Source organism: Bombus vosnesenskii, unplaced genomic scaffold, assembly GCF_011952255.1.
Source record: "Bombus vosnesenskii isolate JDL3184/JDL3185 unplaced genomic scaffold, Bvos_JDL3184-5_v1.1 scf7180000013991, whole genome shotgun sequence".
Taxonomy (NCBI): Eukaryota; Metazoa; Arthropoda; class Insecta; order Hymenoptera; family Apidae; genus Bombus; species Bombus vosnesenskii.
Window position 1 is genome coordinate 255,996 of NW_022883317.1, and position 20,104 is coordinate 276,099.

At 35.4% G+C, this 20,104-nt stretch overlaps 2 protein-coding genes and 1 pseudogene across 2 annotated transcripts; 2 read left to right on the plus strand and 1 right to left on the minus strand.

Moving 5' to 3' along the window:
• Positions 1-4,028: 4,028 nt before the first annotated feature.
• Positions 4,029-9,760, plus strand: LOC117239419 (sodium/hydrogen exchanger 9B1-like). Its single transcript, XM_033504936.1, has 7 exons — positions 4,029-4,804; positions 5,427-5,602; positions 5,857-5,978; positions 6,046-6,207; positions 7,898-8,044; positions 8,500-8,601; positions 9,153-9,760. Exons 1-7 carry the CDS (start codon positions 4,209-4,211, stop codon positions 9,414-9,416), a joined length of 1,569 nt encoding a protein of 522 aa, XP_033360827.1. The 5' UTR covers positions 4,029-4,208; the 3' UTR covers positions 9,417-9,760.
• A 4,856-nt stretch (positions 9,761-14,616) lies between these two features.
• Positions 14,617-16,393, minus strand: LOC117239442 (annotated as a pseudogene).
• Positions 16,394-18,926: 2,533 nt separating this feature from the next.
• LOC117239441 (sperm-associated antigen 7 homolog) lies at positions 18,927-20,091 on the plus strand. Its single transcript, XM_033505003.1, has 5 exons — positions 18,927-19,116; positions 19,194-19,261; positions 19,345-19,433; positions 19,505-19,845; positions 19,912-20,091. The coding sequence occupies exons 1-5, from the start codon at positions 19,038-19,040 to the stop codon at positions 20,055-20,057; spliced, it is 723 nt and encodes a 240-aa protein (XP_033360894.1). The 5' UTR covers positions 18,927-19,037; the 3' UTR covers positions 20,058-20,091.
• Positions 20,092-20,104: the final 13 nt, after the last annotated feature.

Consider the following 20,104-nt stretch of genomic DNA (forward strand, 5'->3'; position numbering starts at 1 on the left):
GTTCGTGCTTCCCCTCCATGGTTTCGCGACTCTTCAACCCCTTTGCACAGCCTCTTGTTACACGGTTACCCTGCCCTTCCCTCTTTAAGGCTTCGTTTAGGATGGGGTTACCGGTCGTTACGGCCAGTTTCGAGGGTACTCTTTCCACGCGTACGACACGAAACACGGACCCGTGTACGCTAAGTAGGAGCATCAAAAGAAGAAAAGCCTCTTTCGCATGGTTCTCTGCTTTCTAACTTGGTCTCTTTCTTTGGTTTCTGCTCTATTCCCTCCTCGTTATCCTCTCTTTTGTAGAGAGATTAAAATCGTCGCTAATAAACTAAGCGAATGCTCGTCGTCGTTGAGACGTAGTCGACGAGTGGAAAAGCATTAGCGAACGAACACCGACGGCGAAACGTTGGCGAGGATCGGTTCGAAAAAGTTGCAAACTTTTTCAAGGCGAGTTCAGATCGTTCGAAACAAAGACGAATCGGTTTATCTTTCTCTCTCGTTCTCTCTCTCTCTCTCTCTCTCTCTCTTCTCTGCATGTTTGAGAACACAGAGGCGCAGAGATCGAATCTTCGCGGACGTAAAATGTCAGGGAAGCATAGGTATGTCGTTAGCAAAATGAGAAACAATGTTCACCGAAGCACGTTGTACCGGTAACTAGTTGAAGCGCACAAAGAGGATCTTTCGTTAACGGACAGACAAAGGAAGAGAGGGATGGGATAGAGACGAACGGACAAACAGACGCGCGACGACGCACACTGATGTACAGCAAGGGATGGACGAGCAAATGGACGAACACGGAACGCGAGAGACGCGATATGTAAAGCGATACGAAGACTAGCAAGCGTCCCATGTATGTTCCACGAGATCGTGAGGCTACGTCCTTACTGAAGCAACAACGAGGAACTTCCTGTTGATATTCCACGTTTCCTGAAAATGTTGTCCTGATTGTTATTTAATGTTCCTTCATTTTTCTTCACATTTCTATGTAGTAACTCTATCCAGCGACAAAAGTTGCAGCTTATTGCCTATTTCCGTTTGGAGCGAACGAAAGCAAAGAGAAATAAAATAAAATAAAATAAAAATCTAATAGAAATGAAAAAATCATAGCAATACATGGCACTTCAATGTGTTTTTATTGCTAGGAATAAATATCAACTTCGGCAATGTCGGTGTGGTCGCAATGTTTCTGCAATGTTGACTTGTTGGGTAGATACGTGTTTGGAACATGCAGCAACGACAGGCAACAAAAAGTTGCTTGTTATTGCTTCAGTGAAGGTGCAGCTTAAGACTTTGTCTTAAGAATAATTATCACGACCGTCGATCTTCCTCACAAAAATCGGAGGAAAAAAAGGATTGACAAAAACGTGGAATCACACAACGACGATGAATGTATAATTAACGAAAAGTAGATGATCGTATAAAATAGTTTACCATTAGCGTGTCGATGTTTGCGCTCGGTCATTATTTGATGGCCGTCTCGCAATGCGAATACACGGTGAATCGAGTGGCGCGGCGCATTGCGACAGTTTGTCGAGAACTAGCTAGCTGATATATGTGTATATGTAAATCGTCCAGGAATAACGTACACAAATTTCTCTTTCCTTTCTGTTGCGTTTACCATCGGTTTATATATTTAATACCTATCCTAACATTGCTGCCAATCTTACATGGGATTGTAGACTATAGAATGATACGACAAAGACTGTAAGTGGCATTTTTTAACAAAAGTGTTCTCAGAAGAAAGATAGGCTTATACGACGGCCAATATCGGCAAATATAGATGGAAGAAATGAAAATTGATCTTTCTACATATAAATAAAAAATTTTACAGTCCTACGCTTCGATGCAATATAAATAGATATGTAAATAAGGAAAATAAAAAAATATTTCCATTTTTCCATTACCCAAATTTACTTAACTTTTTCCAAATGCCCTAACACCTATGATAAAGAATATACATAGCGTTGATATACAGAGAACTGTGCGCACACGTGCGTATCAAGAGTTGACGATTCAGCAGATATGTGGTATTGTAGGAACAAATATGGAAGCCAAGAAGCTCGGAATTCTTGGCCGTCGATAATCATCGATCGTTAAGTGTTATCGATCGTTGGTAGGTGGAATGTTTGCCGCGTTTGGTTAAATTTTCATGCGAGTCGAATTGGTGAAAGATCGAAAGAAGGGATAAAGTATGGAAAGGGTGAGAGACGAGGTGTGCCGTGCTGGTGCCATGCCGATGTCGGCGAAATCGCATCCGGGGTTAAAGGTGTTGGTGGTAGGCGCTGCTCGCGGTAACTCGATGGCAAACGCGCGTCGGTGTACGGAAAAGGATCAATGAGCAGGTTCAATAACCTGAAATCCACTTGACGTCCGACTACCTATTGGTACGAACGACTGCGTCGTTTCAACAACCAAAATAGATATTCATTTTCCAAGAGTGCTATTTTCCCAGCCAGACACAAATCCAATACCGGTGATTTAAGTGGTTAGCTCGGGTCAAAGACCTGGGGAAAATACATGCTCGAATGACTCGCGACTTTTCGCCGAAATCGTATTAAAAATTATCCAAACGATAATTAAAGCCGCTTTGATACGTATAACTGCGGACGAAAGACAGGGAAAGGAAGTAGTAGAAGCGAGGAAATGGGGGGTTCGTTCCGTTCGTTCTACCGTATTATAGCTGGAAACTATACGTATAGCTAGATCATAAAATCATCGGGGAGCTAAAGTTTATACATTTCGAGTGTTGAAATATAAACGGTGGCTCATGAAAGTATTTGAACATCTAATAAAGAATTTTTATGAATATATTGTGTACGTTATATGAAAAGTTTTGAAATGTCATTGGCGCTTTAATAAGAATCGACTAACGTGACTATATTGGTAAAATTTAAAAAGCAATGTGAAAAAATGTATGTATGTATGTATGTACAAATTGCAAGATACATATTTCATATTTATAGAAGGCTTCTATAAACGTTCTACATGAATACTTTCGCGAGCAACTGTAATTAATTGAATACATTTTTGGATAAATAAAATTACCCTTACATAAGTTATTCTTTCAGAGCTGTGCGATGTCAACGAAAAGCTGTTTCTTGCCGCTTCTTTAAAAAATATGCGTTGTAATCTGTAACAATTACAAATTAATTCTTATTAATGCAACAATAAGGAGGTAGTTTCAACATTTAAAAATTGTATTTACTGGAAGATTACTAGGAATTTTATTACTACGAATTATAGTTATTACGAATTTATAGCATGTTTGTTAGTTTAGTTTTGATGGATATTGCGTTTGCCTTTGTCGTAGTGAGTGATGAGGAAAGTTTCAGCGTCCACACGCGATAAGTTAAAATAATAAATAATTTGACACACAGTTACGTACATCATTGAATGTGTCTGCTATACGAGCTTTTAAGGAAAAATTTCAGACGTGACGATTGCACAGTTGGCGGTATATTTTGGAAGGCAAAAGGAAGAAAAGGAAGATGGAACTTGTGTCGCAACTCAGGCGCGAACTCAGGTCGAGGTAAGTGGGACAAAAGGAAAGAGGAGGGAGGCCAAGTGGGACCGACTAACAGAAGCCGAGGAAGATTTTGCAAGAAAAGCTAAGAGAACGCGTCCTTCTTGTCGAACTAAACCGACGAAAAAAGGAAGCGCTGATGCAACTACCATTTTCCGTGAAAACCGATCGAATTTCATTGCGAGTCGACTTTTTGATTGGCAGAGTTTTTCTATACAATAGTTTACTGACTACAAATATTAGTGAATTTACAAATAATATATTAAAGATTTTAAACTATTTTTTATCATTCTACAACAAGAGACCATTTTCCGGTAATTTAGGTAAGCCAATAAAAACCAGCACACAATCGATCAAAATCAAATCACTTTTTTCTAACAAATACAGAGATAGCGCTGTATCCGACTATTAATGTAAGTAAACTGTATTGATACTAATAATAATCTTAGAAAGCACAAATCGACTATGGTTATCGACACTCGATGCAAGCAAGTATCGAAGACAAACAAAACAATCGAAGAAAAGCTTAACCTCGATGTCACAGTGTCACGATTACTATACGTGGAAAGAATAACCAGTTCCTATATTAATCGACTGAATCAGGATTCGATCGATCGAAGCTAGAAAGATTGCGATAACATCAGTAAATTAAAGGACTAAAATTTGAAGAAAATAGAAACGAAAATTGTAAAAAATGGATAACGAGCTACAAGACGAATATGAGGATATCACGTTTTGTCATCGAATAACCATATTTCCTCCTCTGATACGCAACGCAATCGTAACGAAGCCTATTTCACAGTGTTTCGGATACAAATTTATCACCTGGGCAAAATTATTCCATTTAATGACTATCGTGTTTATAATGTGGATGGGTTGGGCGGTTTTATATTTTATATTGGGCGACACGATGTTACCGACAAACGACGGTTTTGGTTTATACATCCTCGCGTTATTCTCAGCCTGGCTCGGCTGGTGCTTGTCATCAATTCCTTACTTAAGGATTCCACCGGTGTTCGGCATGCTAGTCGCCGGTATAATAGTTCGCAATTCTGGACTTTACAATATTCACGAGGAACTCGGTGCAGTGACAACCTCTAAGATCAGAACATTTTGCCTAACCTTTATCATGATACGCGCTGGACTTCAGCTGTCAACTACCAGTCTGGGAAAACATACTATATTCATAATGATGCTGGCCATCGTTCCTTCCTCGATCGAAGTTCTCGTTCTCTCGATATGCTGCAGATACATTCTGTCGTATCACTGGGACTGGTCTTTTATGGCTGGGTGAGTGACCAGTCTAAAACAAGACAATACCTTTTTCTTTTTTGGCAGATACCTGGCAAAGCCATGTTTTACAAAATACGATATATTTATACATCGTTAATTTTCATACCCTATTTCTATTAAACAGAAAATGAACAATTAACGGCGTGTGTTTTATTATGTATATAATAAAGACTCGCACATATAGCATCAATTTTCTGATGCTTATATTCAAAAGCGCAAAAGTTTATTAATACATACAAATATTGATGAACACGATCGATGTCAGTGTCAATGTATAGTGATGTGCGCATAGTAAGAATTGTATATGCATGTCACAACAGAGTAATTAAACAAAATCTTGTCCCAAATTAAATTAGTTCACTATGAATTTATAGCATGCTCGGATGTGCAAAATGATTTTGAGTTAGTTTTTTTATTGGTTTACACAAATTACTGTAAAGTGGAACTGCATTCTCATTGCAGAAAATCTCCCTTAATTGAAATACAATATTACAAAGTATGTTATATTTTACCAAATACGGTTCTGCTAGGAATATGCCCTTTTTTCCTCTTCGCGCTCGTTTACTTTTAGATTACTGACTATTTTTCGTTTTTATTATCAACTTATATTGGTGCAAAGAACAATACTCGGCTGTATGTCGCCAGTGTTAATCATGAACTCTATCCTGGCTTTGGCTGAGCATGGTTATGGCGAAGACCATGGACTCGCTACGATTCTTTCCACTGCTGCCTGTATCGACGTCGTGCATGTTATCTCCCTGTTCACGATTTGCTACTCATTCGTCTTCGCCAACGGTACGATCGTATAATTTAAGAATTATCTTTGTAACATTCGAAGAAACGTTAGACTATAAAGGATCCATATATTCAATTATGTATGATAATAACAATCATTAATTCGATATACGCAATGAAATTCTCTTCTTCTTTACGTACATACATTTTTCGCGTCTTTTGATCACCATCTTCATTAATGGTAACATTCACATCTGTTATTTAGGCGAATTTTCGTCTGCAATAAACGATCGATAATTATAATTGTTTTTCAGACGAGGATAGAAGCAAATGGTGGTATTACATATTATCCATTGGTATTCGCGATTCGATATTGGGCATTATGGCAGGAACTTTTCTGGGTATCTGCTTCGTATTTATCCCTCATCGTAGCCACGTGAGTATCCTTTCTTCCACTTTCCTTGCCCTCTCCCTGTTTCCTCTATCGGCGTTCAACGAATTAGAAAAACGCCAACTGGTATCGAATAATCTGCTTGGTGCTTGGCTCTTTGATGTGCACAACAGCAACTGCTAAAATGACCATCTCTGGTGGAGGATACCTCGCCAGTTTAGTCATGTCGTTCGTCAGCATGGTTGGTTGGAGAATTTTGACCGTTTCTTTTGACGTAAGTGTTCCGTCTTTTTTTCATTACACTCGTCTCCTCATAGATCATAAGTAGAGTAAGATAAGTATTTAGTTTCTTCGATGAAACATGCACGAACCAAAAATTGTAGTTATTCTTGAAATTTTTGTGAGAAATGTCATTAACAAAAAAGTAATTTTCATTTAAACAGAAGACAGTGATCACTAAATCCTCGACCAAACTCTTCAAAAAACTAAATGATTAAGAAAAGATGATTTTTAAACATTCTGGTTACAAATAAACGTGATAAAGGATCAAAATGTTTTTTGTTACCGATAACCATCATCGATGACAGAACTTTTTTCTTGTTACGTCCTGCGATCCAACTACATGTTCTCGTCCATCCTTCGCACAAGATGATCGGCAGCTGTGTAAACAAACTTGCTCGGACTCGCAATAATCCCAAGGAACCGTTAATTGCCATCATACGATTTCGCATTTTTTCCTTCACTGTAGAGACTCTTAACTGCCACAATACGTCCTTCAAGTCGAAACGTTCCGTGGGGCTATTGCTCATTGCGGTAAAACATGGGATAAGCGAGTTTTCTCATGTACGATGTTCGAAGGCCATTTCTACCGCGAGCGACGTTGGTGGGGGCGATCAGCACCCATCACTAATTTTCCTTCTAGACATCACTGTCAAAGAAAATCACTTGCTATTAACTCTTCGATCAGAAGACACATCGCTGAAAACACTTCGACGTCTCTCTCACGCACCATTCGCAGACACTTATATTCTTCAAAAGTTGTTGGAAATAGAAGTTATATTTAAACTGTTAACTCAGTGTTACTATCATTCAAACCAGCCCTATTATCTTAACCAAAATAGGGGATCGACTGATTTGTGACGTCGATTATCGCATCAAGACGACAATTTACGACTCTCTTTAACGCGTTATACTGTGAACGGAGATGCTCCCCGTGAAACGGTCGAACATTTCTGGTTACCAATAACCATTCTTGGTGATGAAATTTTTCTTTGGTTATTTTCAGTCATCGTTAATTTTGATTTTAACATTACTCTAATAATGATCGGTACTATCTAGACTTAGACGAAAGTCACCTCTATTCGTTTGTTATACAAGGGGAGAGACATTTAAATCGGAACATCTAAATATATTTTATTAATAGTCGTGTGGAAAAACTCTAAAGGTCAAGAAAGTTGTACTATTTATATGGTAGATGAAATTTCTTTTAGATATATTTATATAGATTAATAGATCTATTTCGACACTCTCTATAAGAAGGTATTAACCTGTAGTAGTTATTGGTAACAAAAGAAAATGTACTGTCATCAGTAATGGTTAGCAGTAACAAAGAAAAATTCCGTCGTGAAAAATGTTTATCAATAAGCAAAAAAGAATTCTGTCACGAATAATGTTTATCGACGATAACAACAACATTTCTCTCGTACATAATAATTATAGGCAAACAATTCTCTTATCTATAATGAGTTATCGGTAACCAAAGGAAAATTTTTCATCGATAACGGTTATCGATAACTGAAAACATTTTGATGATCTATAACAGTTATTCGTAATTAAAATCAGTTAAACTAATCTACTAATTCTTATACTGTAACTTTTAATCATATTGGTTATAAATAAAAATTAGTAAATATGGACGTAGACTTTGTGACTGATCGCATGAAAACACGTTCGTATGAATTTAGACGACGTCCTTTCGACGAGTGACGCATACACTTTGGCAGCTGGTTCAACCGATTTTGGTCGGAGTCATTGGTGCTGACATTGAATTCGTGAATTGGTCTGTATCCAGATTCGGGCTCTATATATCATGTATTCTAATCGGATTGATGGTAAATTTTTAATTAAATATGTTAAAACTTTATTTTCTTGAAAATGAGACCTTGAATGCAAAAATTTTATTCCACGTTTTTTTACACATCTTTGCGTGTTCATAGAATAATCAATCACCTGTCGATTGTTTATTCATACCTAGTAGTCGATAGCTAGCCAAATTCACATACGCCAAAGGAATTTCCAAAGTCGGTTTTCTCAAAAACAAAACCTCTAATGGAAACAATTCATCTGATATTTTCGATTTGTTGTTTTCATGTAGAATCACTCCCCTTCTCTGTTATATCGTCAATACTGAACAATATCCTGTATATATACATGAAAGTTTTCTACGATAAATGTTGAAATATTTTCGAGAATCACTGTATATGGTATTACCAAAAATTGCAAATTAATCTCAACTCGTTTCTTTCTTTGTTATATACGTCTCCTTCGTTATACACGACGAACGCAGGGAAGAAGTTGCGCCACCTATTTGGCGACCTGGCGTACTCCATTGACGTGGAAAGAACGATTGTTCGTAGTGGTTTGTTGGCTACCGAAGGGTACTATACAGGTATGCCATGAAGAATACATGTAGTAAGAGAAAATTATGCAGCCCTGGCTATGCTAGTTCTTTCGTTATAACTTTAGTTAGAGCCGTTAAAACAGTTTCTGTTTATATGTCTATAATATTTAGTTTATATATTTCGTAATATTATTATTATTATTGGCAGCAGCGATTATAGCGTAGGAAAAAGCTACTTACTCTCTTATTGTTAGAATTGACTTTGGCAACATATTTCAAGGTCATCGAAATCGATGAGGTGTGTCCCTATTTTAAACATTTAAACATATCGGATATTTTTTAGATTAGCCAAATAACATTGAATTCACAAATAATCAGTGAATTAAACTAATAATCGAATTAATAAACCAATGGTCGATTTTCCAAACAATAAGAGACAACGATTCAATAGTTACAAGCAGGTAGCCTTACGAAATAAAAAAGTATTATATATATACATATACATATAGAATCTCCTTGACTTCGCTTATACTTCGAGGTTAGGTGTGTGTAATCTGGATTGCGCGAAAGCGAGATTCATCGATTCCTTGAATTTTAAGGCAGCTTTGGGTCCGATGGCGTACGAACACTTGCGGAACGGAGAGGAATCTGAGGAACTCCAAATGGCTATGGACATCGTGAAAGTATCCGTGGTTACCATTTTATTTCTATCGCCGATCGGAGCCAGTTTGATTAGCTATACGGGGCCAATTCTCCTTGTTCAAACTACCGCCGAGCAACGTCAAAGAGATCGCGAGTTGAGCTATTTGCGAATCCTCTCCTTTCTACCCATGTCAGAACAGATCCATCAACAGAACCCCTGATGCTCTGAAGTCCTCATCTTCTGCATACTAGAACCGATCGATCGCTCTCGCTTAGACGTTCTCAAGCTCGACGACTAACCGATCGACTAACCGAGTGCTCTTGATATCATCTTCGTGGGAAATCATCGGCGCTTACCGCAGACAACGAGTTTACCCAGTTTATTGAGTCTACCACGCGCTACAGTTTTCACAGGCAAACGCATCACCTCCATTTGATGTTATCCTTTTTAATTTACCATCTTCTCCTTTGTACTTGTATAGGAGGATGGTCTGCTGTAAATTTGTTATTCTTTTCATTATTATTCAGTCGATTTTAGTAAAATAAACATTTTACTTTATCAAATTTTATAGTTGTATCGTTATAAATTGGTGGTTATAAATTCTTAATAATTATAAATTCTTTCTTTAAGAAAACTAAAGAGTAGAAAGGCGCTGAGGAATTGGAGTTTACTTTTTTTCGAAATTTTTCTACTCGATTTTTTTATCACTTGAACTCATGTGTTCTTAATTATTTCTGCTATTGTGGTTTGATTTATTTAAGCTTTTTCCAAGTATATTTTATGGAACAATTTACGATAAATAATTCCATTATATAATATACAATCGTTTGTCAAGAGATTGTTGTTACATTTGCAACGGTATTCTGCTGTAATCAATAAAGATATCAATTTATTTTTAGTATTTAATTAAACTTTCAAATAATTTCTGATTTAAAAAAGTAACATATCGCAGATAATTGTATTTAATTGAATGCAAATCGTTAAATAACAACTATGGAACAGCTACTCGATAATCAATTAAAATAAATTGTTAGTATTTAGAATTGAATCAAAATTACCTTCAAACACTATAGAAATACATAATAATGATATCCAATACTTCAACTATAATCGTAAATTGTTAGTTAGTTAATAAATTAAACAATAGTTGGACTACTATCTTATAATGTTATAATATAAAATATGTAATAATAATGATCAATAATACTTTAACAAATTTCAAATTCTTAGCTAACTAATTAATAATACATACAATACTATCATACAACTACCTAAATACTTAAATTATTAAAAGTATAATTGTTAGTAAAATTAATTTAAAACTACTATTTTATTATATTAAAGTACGTAGAAATAATATCAAATACATATTCTGAAAGATCTCAAATAAGAAGTAATAGGTAATTAAGATATAAATTTATTATCTTATAACTATCCGAATAAAAAACATACAACATAGAAGTAATAATTAGTGAGACCAAACATTTTCAATAAATATTTATTGCAAAACATTAAGTACACGAAGCTGCATTAATTAAAATACATTTGAAAATACCTTAATTTTCACAGAGCCATCAAAAATACATCCACTACCAGCGAAGATTCGCGGCAAACTGAGCAAACTAATCTTCCGGTCGCCTGGCACTTCCGTTGCACCATTAAGATTCCCTTCTCAGCCACGAATTATTCTTTTAATATTCCTGGCTCTCAAATGATATATGATTTATAAACATTTGGCGCTCATTTACGATACAGATTTTTCCTAATTCTGCGCATAGTTTGCTCACATGACTACTACAAGTACCATTTAATTTAAGTATACATATATTATAGGTATATGTATAATAAAATTCCGGAACTTCATATTGACTTGTTCTTCGTGTTGAAGTATAGTAAATAAGTAGTATCGTTTTAATTTCAGCCCATAAAGAGATTTCTAGATCAGGAAGTTACTATTCTGATGTTATTCAACACAGAAAACCTAACCTAAACTATGATGTGCAATTCATTCTTCGTGTTAAAACAATAAGTTGATCGCTGATGTTTATGGAAATGCGCATTTTTTTGAGTATAACTAAATAAATGAAACTTAAATAGAAACTAATTTCTTCATTTCAACCACAAAATAGCACGAATACTTTACTGTCAATATTTTGTACATGTTTGCATATTATGTACATTTGTGTACCCTTAACTGATAAAGTCAGTTAAATCATAAATGCATAAGCTAATCACAAATGTATGCTGCTTTCCTAAATGCTTATTTAGTATTTTCGACAGAGAAAGAAAAAGAGAACTTAATCGTGTTTTTTTACTGTTGAAAATCTGGTCAATTGATGAACAATGCATGTACATATGTATGTATATATGTAGGCTTGTGATGAGCATACAAACATTGTACATAATTATTTAGCGGTGAAATAGTGGTAGTAACTAAGTATTATATAGTCGATGAAAAATACTAATTTCTTGATTTTGTAAACATTTATTTTATCTGAAAAGAACTTAAAGTTTGAAATTTCAGAAATGCCTTACCTTCGTCATTTAATCAATAAAAGGAATTTACTGAATAAAATTTCTAAAGAAATACAGTAACAAGATTTTTTATATCAACATGCTTTATTGCACAGATACACTTTTCTGTCCATATCAATTACATATATGTCGGAGATGAAAGAACACCGGAGCCTTTGGAATTTTGGATAATCCCGCAACATTGTAATCTAGAGTCTACTATAGCTGTAATTAAACAATTGTAGTTATTCAATCCGATTGTAATTGTTCGCGAGTTGTGATAATGAGCTTGGGCTCGAGGCGACAGCCAGTCGCCGAACGTAGCCGCGGTCACGGGATGAACGCTTTATCTAACAAAGGTATCGAGTAATTCTATAGCTCTCCTTAAAAGAAATTTTGTGGCGGCACGCGACAGTAAACATTCCAACGGTTTCTGTCCCGTGGCTCGCCACACGCAGACCCTATTCTTCGTGCAAGATGATTGCCAGATGTCGATGCGTCTCCGGAGTACATGTTCAGCTAGCCTGAGGGCCCGTCATAAATCTTAGAATTTAGTTGACTAAAGTCCTTCAAACAAACAGTCTTTGTCCCAGCTAGGGGAAGATAGGAGAGATCTATTTTTCAACGAACGGCGTCTCCCACTAGCAACTTTCCCTCGAGGGCGGCTAGCATCTTTTTCTAACCACCGATATGGAGATTGACCAATTAGCAGCAACGCCCTCTGAATTCCCTCACCTTCTGAACGAAGGGTATCCTCGACGAATCCGATGATCTCGTGTCCTCAGACACACCCCATCATAGTTTTCCTCTGCAGCATCATCGCGACGGAGAATCATTCTCTCGTGAGGTCGTATTAGCGAGTTACTTTGTGTCTGTACGCTCGGTGGATATTCCACGTTTTCGCAAAGAGTCCGATTTAGATTTTTGTGAGCACGTACATCTATCATCCCGTTAACCGCGGATTCGTTATTGAACCTAAGACCAACATCACTAGTATCGCGAGTGTCCAACGGCCGCGGTTGATTTTCGAGTCGGTAGTATCCATACTCGTATTAACAGACCGTACCTTCGTTATAACACGACGATTGCCGATTCCAATGAAGATTCATCGAGCGCCCACAACCTTATTCCTGACCCTTCTCCGACATATAAATACATCTATATACACTTCTCCTTCCATATCAATCACATATAGATATATTTATATTATTCCAACCTAATTAGCAACATTAACTGCATCATAATCACGAGTTAAGCGTATATATGCTTTCTTTTTACCATTTGGCCTAATTAACCCTTTGCCTGCGAAGAGCGCTTATAGGCGTTTAGCCATAGTTACTGCCTCTGAGTGAATAGCGCCTATAGACGCTTAGCCATGGTCGCTGCCTGTGAGCGAACAGCGCCTATAGGTGCTTAGCCAGAGACGTCTTCTCCGAGCGAACAGCGCCTAAAGGCGCTGCGTTCATTTATTATCAACAACTTCCCAATAATGCACATTCAATCGTTTTCTTCCGACACACTGGCAGCATACGTATCTTATTCAGAGTTTTTTTCACAAAAATCAAATATAATATCCATAAATTGTGCCTCCATCATAGACAAATTGATGAATATGGCCTGCGATGATATGGAACTGTCATCAGATTCTGACAATTCTGAGCTTTTTGGAGAAATTGGATACACAGGTAAAAATAAAAATACATATCACAAAAGACGCCTACTGTCAAGTAGCTCGGAATCTAATTCCGAAATTAATCCACGTCAATTTCTTTGGAATGCACAAAATTTGATTCCAAAAGTTTTTAATTTTGATGAAAATCTACCCGGAATTAAAGCAAATATTGATGATAAATCGTCAATATTAGAAATCTTTCAACTTTTCTTTTCCGAAAATATGCTTAAACATATTGTGGAAAAAACTAACAATTATTATACCACGAAAACTTCACACAGTAAGTGCTCACGATTGATTGCATGGAAAAATACAACAGTAAGCGAAATGTATCGATTTTTTGCTCTGTCGATGTTAATCTCAAGAGTAAGGAAATTATCAATAGATGAATATTGGTCAACCGACGAATTGCTACGAACAGAACATTTTCCAAGAATCATGAAAAAAGAAAGATATATATCTCTCTTACAAATGCTGTACTTTCACGATAACAGTAAGACAACAAATCAAGATGCGCTAATAAAGATACGGAGCATCATTGATAGACTGCGAAATTCCTTTTCACGATCATTTTACTCATATCAGCATTTATGCATTGACGAAAGTTTGCTGCTTTTCAAAGGGCGATGTTTTTCCAAGCATTTTATTCCTTTAAAACGAAGAAAATTTGAGATTAAGTCGTTTGTTGTTTATGACTGTCATACCGGATATATTGAAGATTTTATTGTCTATTGTGAAGCACGTAAAAATATAACTAACAATAATCATTTAGCAGAAATTGGCAAATCAGGGAATATTGTCACAACGCTGATGGAACCGTATCTGAATAAAGGTCATGTTTTGATCACCGATAGCTGGTACTCAAGCCCAGCTTTATTTTCCCTACTATACCAAAATAAGACAAATGCATTTGGAACAGTAAGGAAAACCAGACGTGGAATGCCTAATATATCTAATAAATTATGTAAAGGCGAAGTTGCGTTTCAGTCTACGGATAAACTGTTAGCACTAAAATGGATGGACAAAAGAGAAGTACTGATATTATCAAGCTGTCATTCTGCTGAGTATGTAGGAACAAAGAAAAGAGATGTTAAAACGGGAACACCAATACTGAAACCAAGTGTCATAGTAGACTATAATCGCATTATGGGAGCAGTTGATAAAACTGATATGATTCTAAATTCCATTAATATCGTTGAGAAAACTCTGAAATGGTATAAGAAATTCTTTTTCCACATGCTTGACCTTTCGATCTATAATACTTACATACTCTATAAAATTACGTCCAAAAAGAATATAACATTTGCGAAGTTTTATTTATGCCTGATTCAAGAAATTCTACTAAAATATCCAAATGAAAATATATGTAGCAATAAGTCTGGAGGCCAAACTGCATCCAAAGATAACCTCTTACGACTGGTTTCAAGACACTTTCCATCAAAATATACCAATCCAACAGGAACGCGGCAGAACGGTCGGCGGAAATGTGTGGTTTGTAGCAAACACAAAATGCGAGCCGAAACACGATTCCAATGTAAAGACTGTAACGTTGGATTATGCATTGAACCCTGTTTTGAACTATATCATACGAAAAAAGATTATTAAAGATTATTAAAATTATTATTATTATTAATATTATCGTTTGCCTCAAGGAAAAGCCCAGCAAAATCAGCTCCGCGCTTCATGTTAAGAACAACTCGCGCATCATGCCACTAGCGCGGCCTATCTCCCACTGTCACACTGGCTACCCAGAGTGCAATTCGTTTCTGAACGCTCCGCAGCCAAAAGGTTAAAGTATTAACTTCAGCCACATTAACGTAGTACAGTTTCTTAATGGAAGCTTTGATATGATATTTATTCACAGGAGTATGTGCAATAAAAACTTATGTGTTGTTGTCTTCAATCTTTTTTATGGCAGCTGCAGTGGTCAGTGGAAATTTTATGATATTAAATGCATCCAAACTGAAATAAATATAATCATTTTGGATATTTTTTACCTACAATTAATTTTATATGATTAATGTATATTATAGAATATGAAAAATTAAATTTATATAAATAAGTAGATACATAAAAATAACACCAATATTTAATGCTTACTGGTTTCTATTTGGGACAGATTTTCTCGCATATTTGGAGTTTCTTGGTGGCTTAAATGTTTTTGGCCAATAGAAATATACAGATGCCCTTACTTTCCTTGCTCTTGATCCATGAACACCTTTCAATATCTGTAAATAAATGCAGATTCAGATAAATCATATTATATGTGTGAACCAAAATTTTTTTGTTAAAATTATGCATATTGACCGTTTTCTGGACTTTAAATGCCTTCTGAAGTGGCACAGCTGATTTTCCACCTTTCTGTATCTTTTCACAGATTGAACATTTTCTTAGATTTTGCAAGTATAGGTTTCACTGCAGGCAAAGTTCATAGCACTTGTTGATTTAGCAGCTGCTGCTTTCTTTGCAGTGGTGGATGTTTTCACAGCTGGCTTCGTGACTTAGATCTAGATGCTGCATTAATTGACTTCTACCCATTATCAATTTTCTTTTTTATCTTATTCTCAGCCGGTTTACTGGCTGAAAAAAACATAATAAATGATCAAAATATTATACATACTATCTACATTTTATATTAGCAAAATATTTGTAACACCAAGTTCTTAATTATGCATAATTTCTAATTTATACAAAGCATATACAAAGCCTTGATCAAAAATGATCTTGTTAAGTAATCTTTCGAGATGTAGGAAAGTAATATAACCATATTCATATCGATAGTTTTTTTAACAGAGATAAAACGGGCAACAAACCACATGGTTAAGGTTAAAACTGAACGTGTGTTGAATTAAACTTCTTACATCACTAATTTTATAAATTCATATTAGTTATGCTTTACAGGTTTGAAAAACATTTTTTAAATTTTTCAACTAAAATTTTACGTGTTATTAATAATTTTTTAATATACCTAACTTGTCCGTGCGCTTCGGTTTAGGAGCCATTATACTAAATAGAGGGAGAATCTTAACCCAAAACAGACGATGTGAAGGATCAGTGACTTTATGCAAGCGGTTAACTCATTGTAATATTTGGTAATATCTAGTGATATTAAAGAGTTACGTTAATATAATCTTGCTTTTTCAATGAATTAAATTTATTCAGATGTAATTTTACACCTGTTTGGGGGAACTGTAAAAAGATCGAAATTTCTTTACAAAATACGTTAATCAAATATGTACACATACATCTCTAGTGCAAGAAGGTACAGAGAAAGAATAGCAACGCACCCAAACCGGCTGGCAGCGGAAACGGTCAACACATCAAGCACAAAAAGAAGATTAAAAAGGAAACACCCAACAAATCTCACAAAGGTCATAACCTAACAAACACGATGATGGTACCCCGCTGGGGGTAGCCACCCACATGTTATATTAGTATACCGCTATAATATTTTACCAAATGTCCTACTGGACAAATTGTAAAATTTAAATAAATGAATAATAAAAAAAAAAACATACATCTCTATTAATTTTATGATGGCCACATCTTATCGCACATTGTAAATACATACATATTGTTACTAATTACAATCTTTGCTACAGCTGCACGCAACCTAAATATAGGAAATCCTAAATTCTACATTGTTATATGAGTAACTTTTCACAATAAAGCTACATTATTTCAAGGATCATATTATTGCAAATGTTATTGCAAAGGGTTTTTCAAGGTCATCGTCATCTTTTCAAATGAAATCATATAGTTTTTTTTTTATATTCTTTTACATCATGAAAAAATAAATTTAACGATCTTAATGATCATACCGTTCCCCTCGCTTAATTTTGATATATTTGATCTGAAATGTATAAGTATATGTCGGAGATGAAAGGACACCGGAGCCTTCCCTCTGGAACCTCGGAAAACCCCATAAACTTGTAATTAAAGTTTACAGTTATAATTAAACAATTTGTCCTCATTCTACCCAATTGTACCTGTTTGCGAACTGCGATAATAAAACTTGGGCTCAAAGCGACCATCCGTCGCCGAACGTAGCCGCGGTCAACGGGACGGGCGCTTCGCCTAACAAGGTGCGGAGTTATAGTATGACCCTCATTAAAAGAAATACCCATAGAGGTACTTGACAGTAAAACCTGGGTTTTTCTGGTAATTAAGATTTTCCAAACGGACAGGCAACCTTTGTCCTAAATTGACCAATTGACGAATCCGATGACCTCGTGTCCTTAGACACACCCCATGATAGTTTTCCTCTGTGGCATCATTGGAACGAAAATTCATTCTTTCTGGAGATCTCATCGATGAAGGGACTAGCGCCTTACGAGTAGTACACGTTTGAGTTAGAGCAAGTATATCTCTCATCCCGTTGACTGTGGATTCGTTACCGGACCTAAGACCAACGTCATTAGCATTGCAAGTGCTCCACCACAGCCGTTGATTGTCGCGTCGGGAGTGTTCGTTCACGTAATACCAACCGAGTCTTCGCTATAACGCAACGATAGTCCTGACCCTTCTCCGACATATATATATGTAATATTTAATCGTATTCAATCGACAGGTGGCAAAAAGAAATAATTCAAATTCCTCAACTTCTAGGTAGAATCTTTTAACTTTCGAAGGTTCAAATGAAAACGCAAGAAATTAATTAAGATTAGTTTTATAAAGATATTTTTTCCGTTTCTTAATTATAGGCAAGTTTTAAAAATCGTCCAATGCACAGACAACGAAACATTATAGCCACTTAGCGGTGAAACAGTAGAATTAATCTCCTTATGGGAAAATTAAAAAATGAAATTTCTCGGTTTATAAGATCAATTTTGAACTATTTAGGAATTAAATTAAAGCCATAACTCTTAGGAATCATCTCTGTATAATGCTATTCTGATTTTTATCGTAATTAATTAATTATATGCAATTAGTGTAAAGTGTCCTATCTTAAACACGATAGTGCCTTCTATCAGTCAGAAATTTTACTTTTTGGTAGTACCACTGACTTCCCGCTATTCATCTCGGTAAGTTACTGACTGGTACTCATCTCTGATATTACATATATATATTTCACATGCAAATATCTTGAGATTAAATAATGTGACCGATATAGTTATTAAGATCGCTAAATTTCTTTTTTCACGCTCTACAAGTAGATCGAAAAATAAGTAAATGATTCTATTTAAAAAAATATTGAGATCTTGTAAAAGAAAAAAAAGAAGTGGGCACGAAGAAACATGATCTCCACCATTGCAATAATATAGTCCTAGAGATAGTGTAACTTTGTGTTGAGAAATTTTTTTGTACAACATTAGATAAGGCAGATATTTAGGTGATCCGATTTAGCTGGGCCACCTTGTATTTAATGGATTTTTTTGGATTATTTGTATTTAATAAAAAATTCATTAAATGACTTCGCGATTAATGAATTCATTAAATTCGCAACTATCTTATATTTATTCTTTCTTATCAGGCCAATAGATCAGCATATTTCTATGAAATCAATTGTAATTGGTTGAAATATCGTGGATTTGCGATATATCGTTGCGTCGTTGTGCATTTGACAAAGTTACGCACGATAACAAAGGATATACACATCCCGAAATTCTCTTCTCTCGTACGTGCAAGCTTGTCGAGTTTATTGTAAATAAGATCATGGATTTGCTGGGATCTATCTTAAACTCAATGGATAAACCTCCTTCGATCAGTGATAAACAAAAAGCGTTAATGAAAAGTTAGTTAAAAGTTAACCTATGTTATAAGTGTCCAAGCAATTAACTCAATATTTATAAAATAACTTTTACTATGTAGAGCAAAAAGAGGAGTATCAGAAGCGTCAAAAAGCAGAAGCTGAAAGATTAAAGCTTTTTCGTGAGAAGGTATAATTTTCCATCAATATCCTGATTGTTTTATTAAATAAGGTTATTACGCGTGCAGTATCGTTTCTTTTACGTTGGTTCAGGTAGAAGGGAAAATTAATAAATTTCTTCAAGATGACGATGCAAAGGAATACAAATTTCCCCCAATGGATCAAATCTATAGGAGTATAATGTATATAAAAGAAAGATAATTATTCAAATTATTAATAAAATAATATCTTAATACCTTTTATCATATTCTAGACATGACGTTGCTGAAGTGGCAAACATATGGGCATATTCATTTGGTGAAGAAGGTGTTGATCGTCATATTGTTATTTTTAAGAGGGAATACGCACCATCTGAAGATCATTTAAACGCATTACGTAGAGGAGAAGAATGGAATGAAGAAATAGCAAAGAGATTAGCGGAGGAGAGAGAAAGACGAGCCAAAGAAGAGCAAGAAGCTGCTGCTAAACCTAGAAAACGAAAAGACAATTTTGTACCAAATAGTTATTACAAGGATAAGTATCAACATTTAATTGGAAAGGAAGCTGCATTAGAAGCAGCTAGGAAAACAGAAGCTAATAGTAGTTATGGCTGTGGTAGGTAAACATTCATCGTACATCTACTCAAACATGTTTTCTCGTTAATTTGAATGTTTATTTCAGTTCCTAGTGAAAATAAGAAAGATCAAAGAAGTATAGAGCAAACATTAGCAGACATTCGAGCTAAGAAAAGAAAACTGGAAATGACTGTTAAGGAGCCAGAGAATGTAGATAAAAATATAGATAAAAATCCAAATGGAACCGTATAATATATTTAATATTCGTTTAATTTCTGACCTGTAAATATTTTATATTG

Excerpts from the sequence above, each read along its gene's own strand:
- LOC117239419 (XM_033504936.1), top strand. The coding sequence starts at position 4,209 with ATGGATAACGAGCTACAAGACGAATATGAGGATATCACGTTTTGTCAT. Across the intron at positions 4,805-5,426 it reads GACTGGTCTTTTATGGCTGG|AACAATACTCGGCTGTATGT; the intron begins GTGAGTGACCAG and ends ATTGGTGCAAAG. Across the intron at positions 5,979-6,045 it reads TTATCCCTCATCGTAGCCAC|AAAAACGCCAACTGGTATCG; the intron begins GTGAGTATCCTT and ends TCAACGAATTAG.
- LOC117239441 (XM_033505003.1), top strand. The coding sequence starts at position 19,038 with ATGGATTTGCTGGGATCTATCTTAAACTCAATGGATAAACCTCCTTCG. Across the intron at positions 19,117-19,193 it reads ACAAAAAGCGTTAATGAAAA|AGCAAAAAGAGGAGTATCAG; the intron begins GTTAGTTAAAAG and ends TTTACTATGTAG. Across the intron at positions 19,434-19,504 it reads CAAATCTATAGGAGTATAAT|ACATGACGTTGCTGAAGTGG; the intron begins GTATATAAAAGA and ends ATCATATTCTAG.